Raw genomic sequence first — 19,463 nt, forward strand, 5'->3', positions numbered from 1 at the left:
GAATTAAATGAAATCATACAAAGCTGCTGAAACCTGGCACTTAGGAGCAGTTGAATAATTGCTAAACTTCCTTGGTTCTGTTGAGCTTGACACAAAGCCCCATACATCACAGGGACTCCCATTTGGGTGACTATTCTCTATCTTAAACAAACAGCATTTCAGCCCTGACTTGAACTGCTTATAAAATGGGGGGTGGGGGGTGGGGGGTGGGGGGCGGGCAATGCAAGAAATCTGAATATTAATGGAGAATTTTGCCCATTCTGTGTCTCACCTCAAGATATTTTTTATAACAATGTGGATTCCCTAACGAGACTTCTTAAAAGCTGATGCTCTTCAAAAACAGTTACATCCTCTCGTATCCCAAAAACAAAATTACTTCTGTGAAAGTTGATTATGTGAATTGGGCGATTCTTGCCATACCCAAATAAATCAGAGTCTAGGGACCAGCGGAGGGAAAAGCACTCCACACATAGCACCTGTTTCAAAAATTATCCACAAACCCAGCTACTAAAACAATGTGCTGTAACCCTAAGATGAGTTTTACTTAGCAGCTGCTGGAATCACCTGCTGTGACTCTAAGACTAGTTTTACTTACCACGGTCACTCACCAGTCAGAGCTTGCCAGCTCCCAAAACCTTCTATCGTACCAATGAGCTTTCTTTCAAAACAATACGTAACACTTCTCTTACTGATAAAACTCCAGTATTGTTTGGCTGTGTCCCCACTCACATCTCATCTTTAATTCCCACGTGCTGTGGGAGGGTCCCGGGGGGAAGGTAATTGAATCATGGGAGCAGGTCTTTCATGTGCTATTCTCATGACAGTGAGTAAGTCTCACTAGATCTGATGGGGTTTTTTTTGTTTTGTTTTTTTTTATACTTTAAGTTTTAGGGTACACGTGCACAACCTACAGGTTAATTACATATGTATACATGTGCCATGCTGGTGTGCTGCACCCATTAACTCGTCATTTAGCATTAGGTATCTCTCCTAATGCTATCCCTCCCCCCTCCCCCCACCCCACAACAGTCCCCGGTGTGTGATGTTCCCCGTCCTGTGTCCAAATGTTCTCATAGTTCAATTCCCACCTATGAGTGAGAACATGCGGTGTTTGGTTTTTTGTCCTTGCGATAGTTTGCTGAGAATGATGGTTTCCAGCTTCATCCATGTCCCTACAAAGGACATGAACTCATCATTTTTTATGGCTGCATAGTATTCCATGGTGTATATGTGCCACATTTTCTTAATCCAGTCTGTCATTGTTGGACATTTGGGTTGGTTCCAAGTCTTTGCTATTGTGAATAGTATCTGATGGTTTTATAAAGGGCAGTTTCCCTGCACAAGCCTTCTTCCCTTGTCTGCCACCCTGTGAGATATGCCTTTTACCTTCCACCACGATTGTGAGGCCTTTCCAGCCACGTGCGACTGTGAGTACATTAAACTTCTTTCTTTTGTAAATTGCTCAGTCTCGGGTATGTCTTTATCAGCAGCATGAAAACTAATACAAACTCCCAACCTTCTCTTTGTTCTTCAGGCACACCCAAGACCACTCCATCTGTGTGTATGCGCCAAATTGCAATTCTGTGATTCCCAAATAAAACATTTCACTTACAGATTCATTTCTGTCTCTCTCTCTCTCATACATATTTCACATATATTTGAGGTAGGGTCTTGCTCTGTTGCCTCAGGCTGGCAGGCTGGAGTGCAGTGGCGCAATCACAGCTCAATGCAGCCTTGAACTCCTGGACTCAAGCAATTCTTCTGCCTCAACCTGCCAAGTAGTTGGGACTACACATGTGCCATCACACTCAACTAATTTTATTTTATTTTTTAATTTTTAGTTTATAGAGACATGGTCTCACTATGTTGCCCAGGCTGGTCATGAACTCCTGGCCTCAAGAAATCCTCTTGGCTTGGCCTCCCAAAGTGCTGGGATTACAGGTATAAGCCACCATGCCTGGACAATCTCTATATTTTATTTTGATTTCAGCATACTTGGTGTCAGAAGTGGGGTCTGAAGCAGACTCAACTTGGAGAGATCAAAAACAGGCCATGGAACTATGGCTTGTGGTACCCACATTCAGGCCCCTTGGACCCCCTGTTTCCATCCTTCCTTCCTTCCTTCCTTCCTTCCTTCTCTCTCTCTTTCTCTTTCTCCCTTCTCTTCCCTTCCTTCCCTTCCCTCCCTTCCCTCCCTTCCCTCCCTTTCTCTCTTTCTCTCTTCCTTTCTTCTGTCACCCAGGCTGGAGTGCAGTGGCCCAATCTCAGCTCACTGCAATCTCCCCCGGGTTCAAGTGATTCTTCTGCCTCAGCCTCCCGAGTAGCTGGGACTACAGGTGGGCACCACCATGCCCAGCTAATTTTTGTATTTTTAGTAGAGATGGGGTTTCACCATATTGGCCAGGCCGACCTCGAACTCCTGACTTCGTGATTCACCCACCTCAACCTCCCAAAGTGCTGGGAATACAGGTGTGAGCCACCATGCCTGGCCGTGCCCCCCTGTTTCTGTAGGTTGCCTCTTTTACTGCCTGTTGAGTCTCTCTTGGATTAAACTCTCTTTTTATTTTATTTTACTTAGCTTGATTTTATTTGGGAATTGGTTATGAGAGGTCTTTCCCTCTCCTAGTTATGAGATCTCCTGTTTAGAAAGGGTTTTTTCCTCTCCTGGTTACAGGGACTTTTCCCCACTGGAGTAGAGTTATCATCTTTCTTGATAAGTATGTACTTTATACTCCAATTCATTTGCACACTTAGAGTTTAATTTGGCTTTTGTGTATTCGGCATTAAACCGAATCACCTAGATAAATTTATTTACAAATGGGCTCTCAAAGTTCAAAGCATGCCAATACAGCTCCCAGCTCTGGGACCCCAGCTGGTAACATATACAAACATTATGGAGATCATTCAAAGAGTCTGTTTTTCTGAAAACTAAACTAAAAAAAAAAAAAATCACACCTATAAAATCATACAGTCCAAATAGGACACATATCTCAATTGGTATCTGAAGGCTCCAAAACACATTCAGGACTCAAAGACTGCCTCTGAGCTAGCTAAGACTTTCCAGTCCAAAGCCTTTCCCTTCCCTTCCTACACCTCCTCCTCTTTATCTTTCTCTAAGCTAAGCTCTCTTTCTCCAAAACCCCTCAGCTATTCTGTCATACTGACTATTTAAAGACACTTGGAAACCAGAAGATAACAAAGAAAATCATTTTGACCTTTGCGGTATTTATTAAAAGCAAAAGATTAAATTCCCATGTAAAAGACACTTCCTCTGTACTAAAAGGAAAGGCAAACTCTTATCTTTGAGGAAAAGGGGTTGAGACCAAGAGAATAGTGCACAGAACTTGTTAGAATAACTCTTACCTTTTGAGCCTCTTCACATTTAGTCACATTTTCAGAGTTAACAATTCTTTTTCAACCCAGTGTGTTGGTCACTGATTCAAACAGCTTTACCCAAAAGGTGCTTCACAGCCTCCCTAAGATGACATATCATGGCAAATAAAAAACACAAACCACCTTCCAAACTATAGCTTTTTACAGTTTTACAGTTTTACAGTTTCTACTTAATTTCAAGTTGAAAATGCTATCTTCTTCATTTAAAATGATAATTTCATTTCTTGAGATAGAATTTTCCTCTTCCAGCTTTTCAGATTCATATCTCAAGTGTTCAGGTATTCAGCTTTTTACACATCTCACTACATGTGATTTACAGGTCATGCATTATTACTTTCTGTGCTTCTTCCTTCTCTCTTTTTTTTTTTTTTTTCTTGGAGGTGGGGATGGAGCCTCTCTCTGTCACCCAGACTGGAGTGCAGTGGTGCAATCTTGGCTCAGTGCCATCTCCGCCTCCTGTGTTCAAGTGATTCTTGTGCCTCAGCCTCCCGAGTAGCTGGAATTAGAGGCACCCACCATCACATCCTGCAATTTTTTGTATTTTTAGTAGAGACAGGGTTTTGCCATGTTGGCCAGGCTGGTCTCAAACTCCTGACCTCAGGTGATCCATCTACCTCGGCCTCGGGAAAGTGCTGGGATTACAGGCATGAGCCACCATGTCCAGCAGATATTTAACTTTTTATGAAACTGCCAAACTCTTTTCCAAAGTAGCTGCACTTGGACCTCCAAGTATGTCTGACCTAGTGCCAGCAATCTCTAAGCCTCATCTCCCCGCCGTGTCTGTTGCCTCCTGCACAATCCTAACAAGGCTCACTTTACCCCAACTTCCCACGTGTCAATTTAGAGACTTCCAGGCCAACGGAACGTGAAGAAGAGGAATCACTACAAGGCATGCTGAGACTATCTCCCAGGAGGAAATGGCTCATTAGAAATCATTAGAGCAATAAAATATCTATGCAGTTGTTCCTGCAAAGTGCATGAACACAAATGGAGGTATTTTCAATTGTACAACAAAGATTCAACACTCCCTAGAACTACGTGGATCTTCCAATGAGGAAAGGAAGACCTTAAATAAACTCCCAGTGCCAACAACCTTAAATCGGATGCCAGCTCTGGCTTCACTCCATTACAGCAATTTGAATGGGGTATAACTATGGGATTCAGGATGACAATGCCTATGGCTTTCATAATCATAAGCAATAGGAAATTACTCCACAACTCCTGGAGGCAAAGGGATACTGATTTTTAGTCAGTTTTGTAATAGTTTGTCAACTCAATAGTTTCTCAAATATATATATATATTTTTTGAGACAGAGTCTCACTCTGTCACCCAGGCTGGAGTGCAGTGGTATGATCTCAGCTCACTGCAACTCCGCCTCCCAGGATCAAGCGAGTCTCCTGCCTCAGCCTCCCAGGTAGCTGGGATTACAGGTGCCCGCCACCATACCCTGCTAATTTTTGTATTTTTAGTAGCGACGAGGTTTCACCATGTTGGCCAGGATGGTCTCGAACTCCTGACCTCAAGTGATTCACCTGCCCCGGCCTCCCAAAATGCTGGGATTACAGGTGTGAGCCACCACGCCCAGCCTCAAATGTAATTTGTAATAGTTTCTCAAATGTAAAACTTTGCCTCAAGGTCTTAGGGCTATCCATAGATTCATAAGGAGTAGACAAAACTACTGTGCACTACACCGGCTATGCACTCTCCCTGTTCTGAAACTTCTTATCCTCCTCTAACCCTACCCCAGGACTTCCTGCCTATGTAAGTAATGAACCTTTCTGTGATCCCACTAAAGAACCACTGTCAGGAGCTTCGGCAGTAGAAGCTAACCTTGGGAGGAAGCCTTCTCCATGTCACGGTGGCATTGCTACAAAAGCCATTATAAAAGGCATGGAGTTATATCTTATTGTGGTTTTGGTTTGCATTTTCCTAATGATTAATGATGTAGAACATTTTGTCACATGCTTATTAGCCATCTGTCTATCTTCTTTGCTGAAGATAAGTCTTCACATCTGCCCATTTTTAAACTGGGGTTGTCTTCTTGTTAATTGAGTTGCAAGAGTTCGTTACATATTCTGGATACAAGTCTTTTATTGGATGTGTGATATACAAATATCTTCTCTCAGTCGATGGCTTATCTTTTTATATTCTTAATGGTGTCTGTTGAAGCACAAACTTTTTTTTTAATTTAGGAAAAATATAATTTATCAAATTTTTCTTTTATTGATTATGCTTTTGGCGCCACATCTAAGAACTCTACCTGATCCAAGGTTCTAAAATTGTTCTTGTATGTTTTCTTTTGGACATTTTATGTCTGTAGCTTTTGTCTATGATCCATGTGGAAACCATTCTTCTGTGTATGGTGTAAGGTAAGCATCTAAACTTACATTTATTTATTTATTTATTTATTTGAGATGGAGTTTTGCTCCTGTTTCCCAGGCTGGTGTGCAATGACGCGAGCTCAGCTGACTGCAACCTCCGCCTCCTAGGTACAAGCGATTCTCCTGTCTCAGCCTCCCAAGTAGCTCGGATTACAGGCATGCACCACCATGCCTGGCTAATTTTTCTGTATTTAGTAGAGACCGGGTTTCACCATGTTAGGCTGGTCGTGAACTCCTGACCTCCGGTGATCCACCCGCCTCAGCCTCCCAAAGTGCTGGGATTACAGGCGTGCACCACTGCACCCGGCCCCTGGATCTAAGCTTATCTTTTTGCTTATAGAGATCCCATTGTGCCAGCACCATTTGTTGAAAACTATCCTCGCTCCACCATCTGGAAGTCCCACCTCTAAATTTGTTAATTAATTTAATTAAGTTTCATTGGAAAGAATCTGTCAAACTCAATAAAATTACATTTATTAAAAAGACTTATCTGAAAGTTCCACATTTGAAATTGACCCTAAACACAAGCTGTAATTTTTATTGTTTTTATAGTAAAGATGATATAAAACAATTTTTTTTTTTTTTTTTTTTTTTTTTTTTTGAGGTGGAGTCTTGCTCTGTCACCCAGGCTGGAGTGCAGTGGCGTGATCTGGGCTCACTGCAACCTCCACCTCCCAGGTTCAAGCGATTCTCCTGCCTCAGCCTCCCAGGTAGCTGGGATTACAGGTGCCTGCCACCACACCTGGCTAATTTTTGTATTTTTAGTAGAGATGGGGTTTCCTCATGTTGGCCAGGCTGGTTTCAAACTCCTGACCTTGTGATCCACCCCCCTCGGCCTCCCGAAGTGCTGGGATTACAGGCGTGAGCCACTGCACCTGGCCAAAACAATCTTTTAAAATGTTATATGTGTCTCATTCTGCCAAAACACACTCTTAAGGAAAATGGAAGAAAACTTATACAGTGGGCATACAGTGGGCAATGTTTGGTAAATGCAATATTTTCCAGGTTGTTACAGCTTTTTCCAAGAAACCAGCCCAAGAAACCAATATTACTACTCACATATGTGAGTAGTGATATACTACAAAATCAAAAAATTTATGTGAATACTTTTTAGCTTAGAATATGCCATTTTTCTTCAGAAGGATTGTCTAGCAGCAGCCCAGCATAAACCTGAGTAACACTAATTTCTGCCTTGGAGATGCATTTTTTTAAATCATTATTTTTCTAAAGTTACATTTCTATACAAAGTTTCCATTGATCTGTAGCTTTTCAAAGAGTGTTCAAAATCCTCCAGAAGCAAGTGCTAGCATTGACTGAAGAAATATGTGATCATTAATCTCCAAATTGTTTATTTGAAAAAATTCTCCTAAGTACAAATATCATAAGACTTCATACCAGCTTATTATTCAAATTCTTTGTTAATATACAGTCTGCCTTTAAGAAATAATTATAGATACGGGTTTTCAACTGTGCAGGTTTAAATCATCCTCTTCCAATTAGAAAATTTTATTTTATATGCTCACACATAAGCACACAACTATAAACTCAGGCTATTTTGTCACGTAAATCTCACTATCTGTCTATCCTGTAATACAACATGGTAAAGTGCACCTCCAAAAACCTAGACAAGGCAACAAAACTCAAATCCCAAAAAGCTGCTGTTCTAGATTATAATTGGGGTACAGTGGTGAAAAAGATAGACAAGGCTCTGACTTTCCAGAACTACAATCTATTGCATGTATAATATTCCCTAGATATAGGAAGCATAAATACTTTGGTATACCCAAAGTGAACATGGTGTGTTGGATGGACTCCCAGCTCAAAAACACAAAAATATGCCCACAACTTAATGTGCAAACAGTAAAGCGACATTGGCAAATATAAATATGTAGGATATAGGTGTCCTCCTGAAATAGCAAAGTACCAACAATATTATAAAATACATATTATAGACTTAGAAGACACCTGGCAAACACCAGGTTTTGGAATCACACATTTATAGAGTTGGGAAATAAGGGGATATAATCTCAAAAAAAGAATATATGGAATCCAAATGCAGCTTCTAAAGACAGCATTCCAACAGAGGTTCCAGCAACCAGTGAGAGACTTTAATCATTTGCAAAATTAATGGTCTCTTTACAACCTCAATTTCTTGGAATGCTGCATTTAAAAATTATACGGTAGAGAATTTCGGTGTATTTTACAATAACAACAATAACTAGCAAGATAACAAAAATTGTTTTACCATAACTGCAAAAGCACAGGTTATGCCCTATAAAATTATCTTTAGAAATAATTATGCCCATGGATATGAATGTTCCCGAGAATTAATGACTGATTATCTACAGCATGTACAAATCATTCTTAGTACTTGGTGAAAAATCATAATAAATTTGTTTAAATCTGAGGACATAGAAAAGATGGGCTTAGCTGCCCTGGACAAGCTAAACTCCTAAGTGTATGTAGATAAATATACTACAGCAATGATCATCTTCCTAATGGCAAAGGAAGCTATAAAACAAGGCATCGGGGAAGAAAAGAGCACCTTTCTCATGTTTACCAAACCATCAGTGGCTCTTTAAAGGGCTTCTCTTTTTGCCCTGCAAATGAGAGATTTCGGAACCCTCGCACCCTTGCAAAGGGGGGATGTATTTCTTTCCTTTTCTTCCTTGCATGTCCCTTCTGCTGTAACCAAGCCTCTGGTCTCATTATTTCCAGCGTTAGCACCTAATAGGCCAAAATGTCTGTGTTTCTCTATAACCACCCCTCCAAAGATATCCTTCCTGCCTCCCCTGGGCAGTCAGGTTTTTTTCTTCTTTCAGATTTATGCTAATGCCTGTTGCCTGAAAGGAAATGTCTAATAAGGAGACGCTTAATTAATACACAAGACCAGACAACACTACCCCACTAAGGAAGTCTTGATTTTTGTTGCAGGGAAACCACCTTTGCTTTGACATATGTGTGTAAACGGTATTGTCTGCCGAACGTTGCCTCGTGAGTCATAAAAAGAAACATCCCAGCCTCTTTGTTAAGAGAAGTGCTGTCAAGTAAGTAGTAGAGTTATATGAGTGAGACAGAAAATAAAATTCCACCTCCAACAACCTCTGAAATGGGAGGTGGGTCATTCAGACACCATTTCTTCATGAACTGCTGCCCTGTTCCTCTACCCAGTCCATAGAGGAAAGACAAATAGCAGGGCATTTCCTTGTGTCCTTCAAGCTCTCCCTAGCTCTCCTGTCCATGTGAAAAGACACCCATAGAAGCTCAGGGGTGACTGCAGCCCATACTCTATAGCCCTCTACCTGGGTCAGCTGCCCCAGACAATTGCACCCGATAGCTTTTCCAGAGCAGAGCAGCCAGAGAGGTGACAGAGAATGAAGGCACTGAAAAATGTCAACCTGGGAAGCAAATGTGAAACCCATTTCCAAACAGGGAAGGCAAGGAGAAAAGCAAGTCACATCAGAATAGAGATGGGGGAGAAACCCCTCTGAGTCTTAAAAGAGAATGGTTGCAATTAAGATAGAATTAGGAAGTAGAAAAAGAAGCAGAATGCAAAATTTAAAGCCTATTTCAAAGCCTTTCAGAAACCAGACTCAAGGCAACTTTAAAGCATTCTGAATTTTTAAAATGAGAACACATATTAGTATCATTACTTCAAAAAGCAAAGACACAACAGTGAAAAACCTTTTATTGCTCTTGGAAGTAAAATCTAATAGCCTTCATCTATTTGGAGCATGAGGTGGAAAGGAAAGGGGTAAAAGGGTAAAAATCAAGTGTTCTAGAGTTAGGTTTAGTTTTCTTTTTTCAAGCTCTAGTTCACACTCATCTTGAATTTTCTGAAGCCTGTAGTTATGATCCCATTGTGAACATATACAACAAAAAATGTCAAATAAAACATTATTACAACTTTCAATATAAGACAGCAGAGAGTAAACAGTGCCTGATTTTCTCTCTTCCAGACTATTTACATTCTTACAAACAGACACAAGTCTACACAAAATGACAAGCGCACATTTCGGTGGCAACAGATCAGCTGCTTCAGAAATTTATCTGGCTTGGGGAAGAGATATTATTAACAAGAGCAAATATGGAACCACTCTGAGGAATTACCAGCACCTGATGTAAATTTTCACCTCAGAAACAGACCAGGTCCAGGGAGAAAAAAACTAGAGAGGTTTTGATTCTCCTCCCACGGTCTGCCTTTCTTTTCCAAAGAATAGAGAGCCTGCCCCAACTGGAAAATCAGGTAGCTTCTCCCACACAGAAAGGGATCTGCTGCCTGAGGCAGAAAGGGCTGCTTGGGTGCCTCTGTCCCCAGTGCCCCTTCATTTCTCTCTTCCTACATCCTTTTGAGATTACGTGTTGATTACATTATATTCTATTGTATTGTATTATATAATACAGCAACACTGAAAGAATGAAAGGAAACGGGAAAGGGAGTCAATTGGCCCTTGCACCCTGAGGATAGGAAGAGGGTGGTGGATACTGGGACAGCACGGTGGACCCAGCCCTCTCAGGGTTATTAGATGACATTTGTTGTGCTGCCAGGTCAGGGTGACCAGGATCACCTAGGAATGCATGTACTTCTGACAGTCATGAAACCAAGGCACGAGAGCAAGAGATAGTTTTGGGGTCTGGTATCCAAAAACTCAAATTAGTAAATTTCATGTTATGTGTATTTTATCACAATTAAAAAAAAACTCAAACTTTAAACATTCAGAGATTTGTTGAAGGGGTATATGGCTCTGGTGGCCATAATGCTGTGAAAAGGAAAATCTTTTAGTCCCTGAGGTGGACAGCAGGAAGTCCTAAGTCCTCCAATCTGATAAGCACAGTGCGACAGAGGACTCCTCACTTGAGGACATCTAGGTCGAAAACAAACAAAAAGAATCACAAAACTTATGAAAATATTCTATAATGTAGGAGGAGGCTATTGCTCTTAAAATGCAGAGAAAAATCATACTTTCGAAAAACGGTTAACTACAAGAAACAGGAAATCTTTAGAAAACAGTCCCTTGGTGGACTCAATGAAATATAAGAAAACACAAAATAACAAATGGAAAGTGAGATGTAAAAGGCTACTTAAATGCTTTCTGAGATGTAAACTGATACAGTGAGGTTCAGGCTGAGAGAAGAAAAGAATTGTAAAGAATAAGAATGTAGCCAATTTACTGTTTTTGATAGAGCACAACAGAGAAGTGACACTTTGCAAAAGTAATTCAGTAACATGGAAGACAAATTTGAGAAGACATCCCAGAAAGCAAAGGAAAAAGAAAAAGCCAAAATCTGAAAGAGAAATAAAGTTATTAACTTGGGGAGGGGATGGTGGAAAAAAAAGGCAGAATAAGAACTATGCGAGACATAAAACAAAGATTCACTTCACAAAATAGAGGAAAAATGTCTACAAAGCTTTAAGAATAAAAAGAAAGAAAGGGCTGGGCGCAGTGGCTCATGCCTGTAATCCTAGCACTTTGGGAGGCTGCAACGGGTGAATCACCTGAGGTCAGGAGTTCAAGACTAGCCTGGTCTCTACCAAAAATACAAAAAAAAAAAAAAAATTAGCCGAGCGTGGTGGCGGATGCTGCCTGTAATCCCAGCTACTTGGGAGGCTGAGGCAGGAGAATTGCTAGAACCCTGGGGGCGGAGGTTGCAGTGAGCTAAGACAGTGCCATTACCGACTGTGTCTCAAAAAAAAAAAAAAAAAAAAGATAAGAAAAGAGAAAAAAGAATAAAGCTGTGATCAAATAACAGAATCCATGTATGAAAAATAAGAATTGTAGTCGGGAGCAGTGGCCCATGCTTGTAATGCCAGCACTTTCGGAGGCCAAGGGGGGCGGATCACGAGGTCAGGAGTTGGAGACCAGCTTGGCCAACACAGTGAAACCCTATCTCTACAAAAAATATAAAAATTAGGTAGGTGCAGTGGCGTGGGCCTGTAATCCCAGCTACTGAGGAGGCTGAGGCAGGAGAATCACTTGAACCTGGGAGGTGGAGGTTGCAGTGAGCTGAGATTGTGCCACTGCACTCCAGCCTGGGCAACGAGAGCAAAATTCTGTCTCAAAAGAAAAAAACAAAAAGAATTTTGTCCTTAAAATAAAATAAAAGCTTCCATGAACTACCAAAAAAAAAGTGCCCTCAAATATCTAAAGTTTCATGACTATAATCCATATTCCAATGTTAAAACTATTAGACTTTTGCAAATAAATACTAAGCTTATGACCAAGAAAGAAATAAAGAACAAAGAACTGAAGAAATGAGGAGGGGATCATTTAAAATGATAAATTCCAAGCAATGAAAAGATAATCTAAATAGTACTAGGTTGTTAAGCAATAACTCAATTCAAATCAAAAAATAATTTTCATAGGAAAAAGTGTATAATAAAATAATAACTACTAACTAAAAAGCCCACCCCTTTGCCACATGACCCCAAAAACTATGTAGATTCATTTAACTAATATTAAAAAAAAAAATTTTTTTGAGATAGACAAATATCCTCTGTCGTCCAGGATAGAGTGCAGTGGAGCGATCTCGGCTCACTGCAACCTCCACCTCCCATGTTCAAGTGATTCTCATGCTTCAACCTCCTGAGTAGCTGGGATTACAGACACCCGCCACCACATCTGGCTAATTTTTGTATTTTTAGTAGAGACAAGAGTTTCACCATGTTGGCCGGGCTGGTCTCAAACTCCTGACCTCAAGTGATCTGCCTGCCTTGGCCTCCCAAAGTGCTGGGATTAAAGGTGTGAGCCACTGTGCCTGGCCTAGTTTGAGGATTTCTAATTAGCTTTAGCAATTAGCAAGTAGAGGCCAAAGTCCTTCTGCAGAGAAAAAGGGCCACAGGAAAGGGAGAGAAAGGCCATTAAGATAAATAGCAGGCAAACCTCTATGGGAAAACAGAGACATGAAGGTGAGGTCCCCTGTCTCTGGTAAACTCATGGTTCAATCATCCCAGATGGGATAATGAAACAGACACCAACTAACCAGGACATTCAAAGAATAACAGCAGCTGCTGTCCAGGACGTCACAACCAGCCACACAATCCCAAATCATCACTATAGATGTTTAAAGCCAAAGTGGACAGCTGCCACCAAAAGGTGCCAAATCATAGCCAAGACATGGATGTTCCCATGGAACTCCAAATTAGCTAGTTACACAAGATTATGTGGGCCGTTTCATTAATCTCCCAATAATTCAACCTCTCATTTCTAATGATTGGATATTTGGGTACTCACTTATGGCATTATGGCAGGGTTTGTTTTTTGTTTTGTTTTTGTTTTTGTTTTTGAGATAGAGTCTCGCTCTGTCACCCAGGCCGGAGTGCAGTGGCGCAATCTCAGCTCACTGCAAGCTCTGCCTCCTGGGTTCACTGCATTCTCCCACCTCAGCCTCCCTAGTAGCTGGGACTACAGGTGCCCGCCACCATGCCAGGCTAATTTTTTGTATATATATATATATTTTTAAGTAAAGACAGGGTTTCACCATTCAAAGAATGGTCTCAATCTCCTGACCTTGTGATCCGCCCGCCTCAGCCTCCCAAAATGCTGGGATTACAGGCGTGAGCCACTGTTCCCGGCTGGCAGGATTTTATTGAGCTTCTTTCATAATCAAAATGAAATTAATATTATTTAAGAAAATAATATTTTGGAATAAAATATTCAAAGTCTTCACCTAAATGACTCTGAAGATAAACAAAAAGTTCTAAAATGTAATTACAAATAGTTTAGAATGTATTTTTAAAAATCTAAACATTATATATAGAAACTGAAGAAATGAGTCCAAAGCTGCATTCAATGGAAAATTCATAGTATTAAATATTTTTGTTACAAAAAAGGAGGAAAAATAATATAAATAAATCAAGTATTCATTTCAAGATATTAAGTTGAAAAAATAGAATATTTTAAAAGATAAAAGTACCACAAAGGAAATAGAACATGGAAATATATATAAATTGAGAAATAAATCCAAGAGCTGGTTATTTAAAGAACAAGAAAGCCAATGAAAAACTTTGACAAAGCTTATTAGCAAGAGAAAGGATCCATTGTAATGGGGTAATATTTTGAAAACTACTAGTTTATTTTTCTCTTTTGACTTTCTGAGTATATGACCTTACCCTAGCCCACTTGAAACATCTTTGCAGGGAGGAAGAAGAGATTAAGGCTTTTTCCTGAAAGAATGCAAAAAGAGAAGATAAGGTAATAATCCACTTTAGACAAGTAAAATAAAATTTTCTGCAGCCTCAAGAGAATATATTCCAAATTATTTTCATTCTCCCACTTTAGCACATTAACCATCTTACCTGGAAGACACAGCTCCTTGAACTTTCCCAATCCTTTTCCTCTAGTCCCCACAATTTATCATTAAGGCTTGAGTTTCAGTTAGACCTGGAGGTTTGCATCAGGGCAAATAGAATATGAAACAGAGGGAAGCCTGCAAATTTCTGGAACTGAGTCAGTAGGAGCAGAAGAGAAAAAAGAAAGAGGAAAGTTTTGGCTCGGAGAGAGAGAAAGATGGGGGCAATAAAAAGCTAGTGACAAGAGTGATAACAAAGACAAAAAAGCTTTGCTTCCTCCTCCAATTAGGATTTTGAAATAGATCACTTCTATGGCAATATCCATCCTGAGATAACTAAGAGTAGGGTCACATCTACTTGGTGGAGCAAGTAGAGGGAGGCCTTAATATTTAGTTTTCTGAACTAGTTTTGGTTCTTATATGTTTAGATGAGGCCCAGAAACAGATGAGAGGTGGCTGTGGAGCTAGCTAGCAACAGCTGAGGGAGTAGCATCATAGCAAATGTCACAGAGAGACAACCCAAGATAGGACCAAAAGAGAATCTTTGCTAGATCCCTGAAAGGTAACATCAGTAAGATCTCAGGTGAGGCCAAGACTAGCCAGGAGCAACAGCAGGTGCAACACCTGAGGGAATAGAAAGAGCCACAAGCTGCAGAACTTATCATTGGCTCTCAACAGGGTGCCTGGCCACCAGATGGAAAAGGATCAACATCACCCTGTAGATTAGACAGAAAAGATACCATAATCATGAGCTCCAACTCTTGACTGCTGCATCACCTAAGGCCCCCTCCCTAATATACCTGAATGTCATCTTTTTTTTTTTTCTTTTGAGACAGAGCCTTGGCCTGCCACCCAGGCTGGAGTGCAGTGTCATGATCTTGGCTCACTGCAACCTCCCCTTCGTGGGTTCAAGCAATTCTCGCCTCTCAGCCTCCTGAGTAGCTGGGACTACAAGTGCACACCCTCATACCCAGCTAATTTTTGTATCCTTTAGTAGAGACAGGGTTTCATCATGTTCGTCAGGCTAGTCTCGAATTCCTAATTTCAAGTGATCCACCCACCTCTGCCTCCCAAAGTGCTGGGATTACAGGCATGAGCCTCCGTGCTCGGCGTACTTGGATGGCATCTTAAAGTGAGATGAGATGGTAGGAGCAATCCGAGAGCCTGGGCATTTTTCCTCAGAAAGAACAAATATTGCCAGAAAGAGGCTCTTCAATTGTCACCTCTAAGCTTTTGCCTGGATTGAATATTTGAACACGCACACACACACAAACACATACACACAGCATCTTTCCCAGCACCTACGGCAGGCAACACAGTGGGAGATTAAACGTGTGGGATTCTGGATTCCCCAGGCCTGGGTTTCACTCTGGGCTCCACAATGTGTTAACTCTGTGATTGCGGACAATTTACTTAATCTTTTTGCCTCGATTTGCCCCTCTATAAAAATTAGGATAACAATAGTTTCTCTTAGTATTTTTTAAGGATTAAATGAATTAAATGTAAAGTGCTTATTCCCAACAGCAAAGTAATGGAATCAACCTAAGTGTCCCTCAACAGAGGACTGGATAAAGAAAATGTGGCATATATATACCACATACTACAACTCAGCCATAAAAAAGAAGGATTTAATGTCTTTTGCAGCAACAGGGATGGAACTGGAGGCCATTCTCTTACATGAAATAACTCAGAAACAGAAAGTCAAATACCACATGTTCTCATAAATAGGAGCTAAATAATGTGTACATATAGACACAGATTGTGGAATAATAAACACTGGAGACACAGGAAGGTGGGAGAGTGAGAGTAAGGGGAGAGCTGAGAAATTATCCACTGGGTACAATGAGTACACCCTATTTGGGTGATGGTTGCACTAAAATGCCAACTTCACCACTAGGCAATATATGCATGTAACAAAAATGCACTTTACCCCCTAAACCTATTTTGAAAAATTTTTTAATTAGAAATGTCAAGTGCTTAGATCAGTGTCTGGCCCATAAGAAGAGTTCATAAAGTGTTGGCTCTCCTTATTCCTACCAGCATCATTACCATGAGGCTCATGTGGGAAGATCAGACTAGCTCCAGAAAAATGAGGAAATTACAATTTCTCTATACAACTAAGTAGTATGGTGGATTAAAACTTGCACCCCTGCTCCATAAATAACCAAAATCATAAATGATAAAGGGGACATAAAATAAATCAAAACTTAAAGAGGCTTTTACAAACACAGAAAAATGGTATAAATTTTAAAAAGCTTAATAAAATGGGCCATATTCAGAATTATGAGTTACCTATATTAGCCGAAGAAGTATGCCAAGTAGAAAACAAGTATGTCAAAAGAAAGTGAAAAATTCATCAAAGAATTACCTCTAAAAACGACCTGAGATCAAACCATTTAATGAGTACATTCTTTCAAACTTTCCCAAAGGGTCAACCCTCGAATGTGTAATAGCCACAGGACTTGGGAAAAGATGGAATGCTTCTCAGTTCATCAAGAAAGCTAGGCTACCTATAGTACACCAACCTGAATAGAATAAAACTATAGGACACTATTTTTCTCAAAAGCTTTTGTTGCTCCAGGAGGTCCTAATGCCTCTAATATGCTGTGAAATTCCAGTGACGGGGTGGCAGGCAGTGGTATTCCTCACTTCAGGGTTTATCCAGCCACTTCCAGACCCTTCTTAGAGCCGTGCTAGAGCTTCCTGGAGTCATACCATCAGAAGATTAAGGTGGATCCAAGAGCCAAGAATATAGAGAAGCATACGCAGAAGAAAAGGGATTTGCAAGAGATGAAAAGAGGAAAAGAGACCGTATACAAGATTGCAATCATAATAGCAATGCTAAGGCAGGAAGTAGTGCTTGTGAAAATGTAAATTGATTCAACCCTTCGAGGAAGCAACTGACAATGCGACTTAGAATCTAAAGAGTACATACTCTTTGACTTAATAATCTCAACTCCTATCCGTCCATTCTGGGTAATTAATTTGAAATGAAGATAAAGATTTACATACAAGGATGCTTACATACATAGAATTACTGATGGCAAACAAAATAAAACAGAAACAAGAAGCAACCTAAATGTCTGAAAATGGAAACTATTAAATAGATTATGGCACGTTCAGATACTAAGTTATGCAACAATCCAAAGCAATGTTTTTGTGGGGGGAGGGGAACGTAATGACAGGTATAGGTCTAGGATTTTTAGAAAAAAGTCAGAACATAAACTACAACGTATAATCTAAGTTATATTTTTAAAATATATGTATATAGAAAAGACTACTGGAAGAAATATAGACCAAAACCACCCTGAATATGGTCTCTGAGAGGTAAGGACTCTGAATGAATAACATTTTCCTTTATACAGTTCTATTTTCTAACTTTCTGCACAAAGCTGTATTACTTTTACAATCAGAAAAAAAAACAATTACTGCCTATGAATAAATACACATATGAATGATAAGAAAAAAAAATTTAAGCCTCCAATCACTAAGGACAAAATCATTCCTAGCACGCAGAAGAAACCTGAATCTTAACACTGGTGCACTTTAAAGCATAGAAAACAAAAAGCAAACCAACCAAATCCCTCCATAAAGACAGGCAGAGCTGCTTCTCTCGAAAGGTGGCGGGGTGGAGCGGGGGGCGGGGTGGGGGGGTGGTTTCAACACACCATTGTCGAGAGGAAAACTCAGCACCCATTTTTCAAATGCAGCTGTTGGAGGATCCCCCTTGATTCAAAGACCGTTCACATCGAGGCTTACAAGGTTGAGGGAGTGTGAAGGGTGCCCCCCTCAACCCCGCGCCCTCTTCAAACACACGCACACTCTCACACTCAATCGCGCTTTCCCAGCCTGCCTACCCCCGGCGAGTCCAAGCCGGTGCAGCCGCGCCCCATGCCCGGCTCGCAGCTCCCGAGCCCCAGTCCGCTCGCGCTGGGCGCCGCTGTACCTGTTCGTGGCGCGCGGTACCGCGGTCGCCGGGCTCCGGAGCGTCCTCAGCGCTGCGGGGGTGCCGTGGGTGGCCTCCCTGCTTTCCTCCACCGGGATCCTGCATAGCCGGGGAGAAAACTTAAGTTGCTACACCCCGCCGGGAGCCGTTGGCTGACAGGCTGGGAGTCGCGCTCCTTGCCTGGCAGGGAGATCTCGCGCTCCCCGGCTTCCAGGCCAGGTCCCCAGCCCCAGAGTTGGAAGAGCCTTAGGGCGGGAAGGAAGGGACAGCAAGGACCAGAATGGGGAGCCCGGGATCCTGATGGGGAACCCGACGGCAGGTCCCGCTCCACAGCTGCCTCGCCCACAGCGATGCGCGCTAGAGCCCCCGCAGCCCTGACCGGTCCCTCTGCTCCCCAGCCGCTGTCCACCGGTCTGAGGGTCGCCTCTCTGCGACCCCCTCCCCCACTCCACTCTCAGGCCGTCGCCGCCCGTGGGCTGCTCCCCGCCGCGGCCAAAAGTCTCCGCGCCCGAGGGGAAGTGATGGGCGGCTTGGGGGTCCTGGGGCGCCAGCGGAGCGCGCGGCGCGGGGCGCGGCGGGCGGGTGGGTGGGTTACCTGGCGCGGGCGGGCGCGTCTGCCGGGCACCAGAGCAGGCGCAGCAGCAGCAGCAGCAGCAGGCTGGCGAGCAGGGCGAGCAGTGCGCCCCCCGGCCGCATCCTGAGCCACAGGCGCCGCCGCCACCGCTGCTGCCGGGGCGAAGCACAGCCCGGGCGGCCCCGACTCGCGGCTCCCGCCGCCGCCGCCACCGCCGCAGTGGCCGCAGCCCCGCGCACTCACAGCGTTCACAGGCGGCAGCGAGGGGCGCCCGCAGCCCACCCGTCAGAGTCTCCGCGGCGGGCGGAGAAGAAACCGCGTTCGGGCTCGCTCCGGGCTCCCGGCCCCGGCCCGCCGAGCGCCGCGATCGGCTGGCAGATAACGATTCGCCGAGCTCGCCGCCTGTCCTCCCGGAGGCGCTCCGAGCTGCTGCGGGCTCCGGTCGCCGCTGCCACTGCTGCTGCCGCCGCCGCCGCCGCGCGGGGTCACCTGAAGGTTGGGGCGCGGAAGCTCAACTCCGTGCTGATTGGGCTCCAACTTTTCTGCGCCCTCGCCTCGTCTCGAGTGCCCGGGAGTCCCCCGGAAGCCCACGCAGACCACCCGGCCACACCACAACTCTGCCTGCGGAGAGAGGAGGGGAGAAAGGGGCCGCTTCCAAAACTTTCAAAACTCTGCGGTCGCTCGGCTGGATCCTCCCACGCATGAAGAAAGCTGGGGACTGGGGAATTGCTAGGTGGATCACGACACTGAACAGAAGCAGTAACCTGTGTTTACTTCAACCCAGATTCAGAGGGACAGTGAATTGGTATGAGGGGCTAGGAGACCTTTAGGCGTGAGCACATTACTACTCCTCGGAGACCCGTTTAGCCCCTGCCTGTA

General features: G+C 42.9%; 1 protein-coding gene and 1 long non-coding RNA gene across 2 annotated transcripts in view; one reads left to right on the plus strand and one right to left on the minus strand.

Annotated features, from left to right (window-relative positions):
* The window catches only part of LOC129048181 (uncharacterized), a 37,139-nt gene extending 27,455 nt beyond the window's left edge, over positions 1 to 9,684 (plus strand). Inside the window, exons 2-3 of the long non-coding RNA XR_008510300.1 lie at positions 5,715 to 5,763; positions 8,710 to 9,684. This is a non-coding gene — a long non-coding RNA (uncharacterized LOC129048181). The remainder of the gene's footprint in view (positions 1 to 5,714; positions 5,764 to 8,709) is intronic.
* The window catches only part of ST8SIA6 (ST8 alpha-N-acetyl-neuraminide alpha-2,8-sialyltransferase 6), a 139,956-nt gene extending 120,881 nt beyond the window's left edge, over positions 1 to 19,075 (minus strand). Inside the window, exons 1-2 of the mRNA XM_002820564.5 lie at positions 18,606 to 19,075; positions 18,011 to 18,109 (exon numbers count right to left, since the gene is read on the minus strand). Of these exons, the coding sequence (XP_002820610.1) occupies positions 18,011 to 18,109; positions 18,606 to 18,706 (200 nt within the window). The 5' untranslated portion in view covers positions 18,707 to 19,075. The remainder of the gene's footprint in view (positions 1 to 18,010; positions 18,110 to 18,605) is intronic.
* Positions 19,076 to 19,463: the final 388 nt, after the last annotated feature.

Source organism: Pongo abelii, chromosome 8 (assembly GCF_028885655.2).
Source record: "Pongo abelii isolate AG06213 chromosome 8, NHGRI_mPonAbe1-v2.0_pri, whole genome shotgun sequence".
Lineage (NCBI taxonomy): Eukaryota > Metazoa > Chordata > Mammalia > Primates > Hominidae > Pongo > Pongo abelii.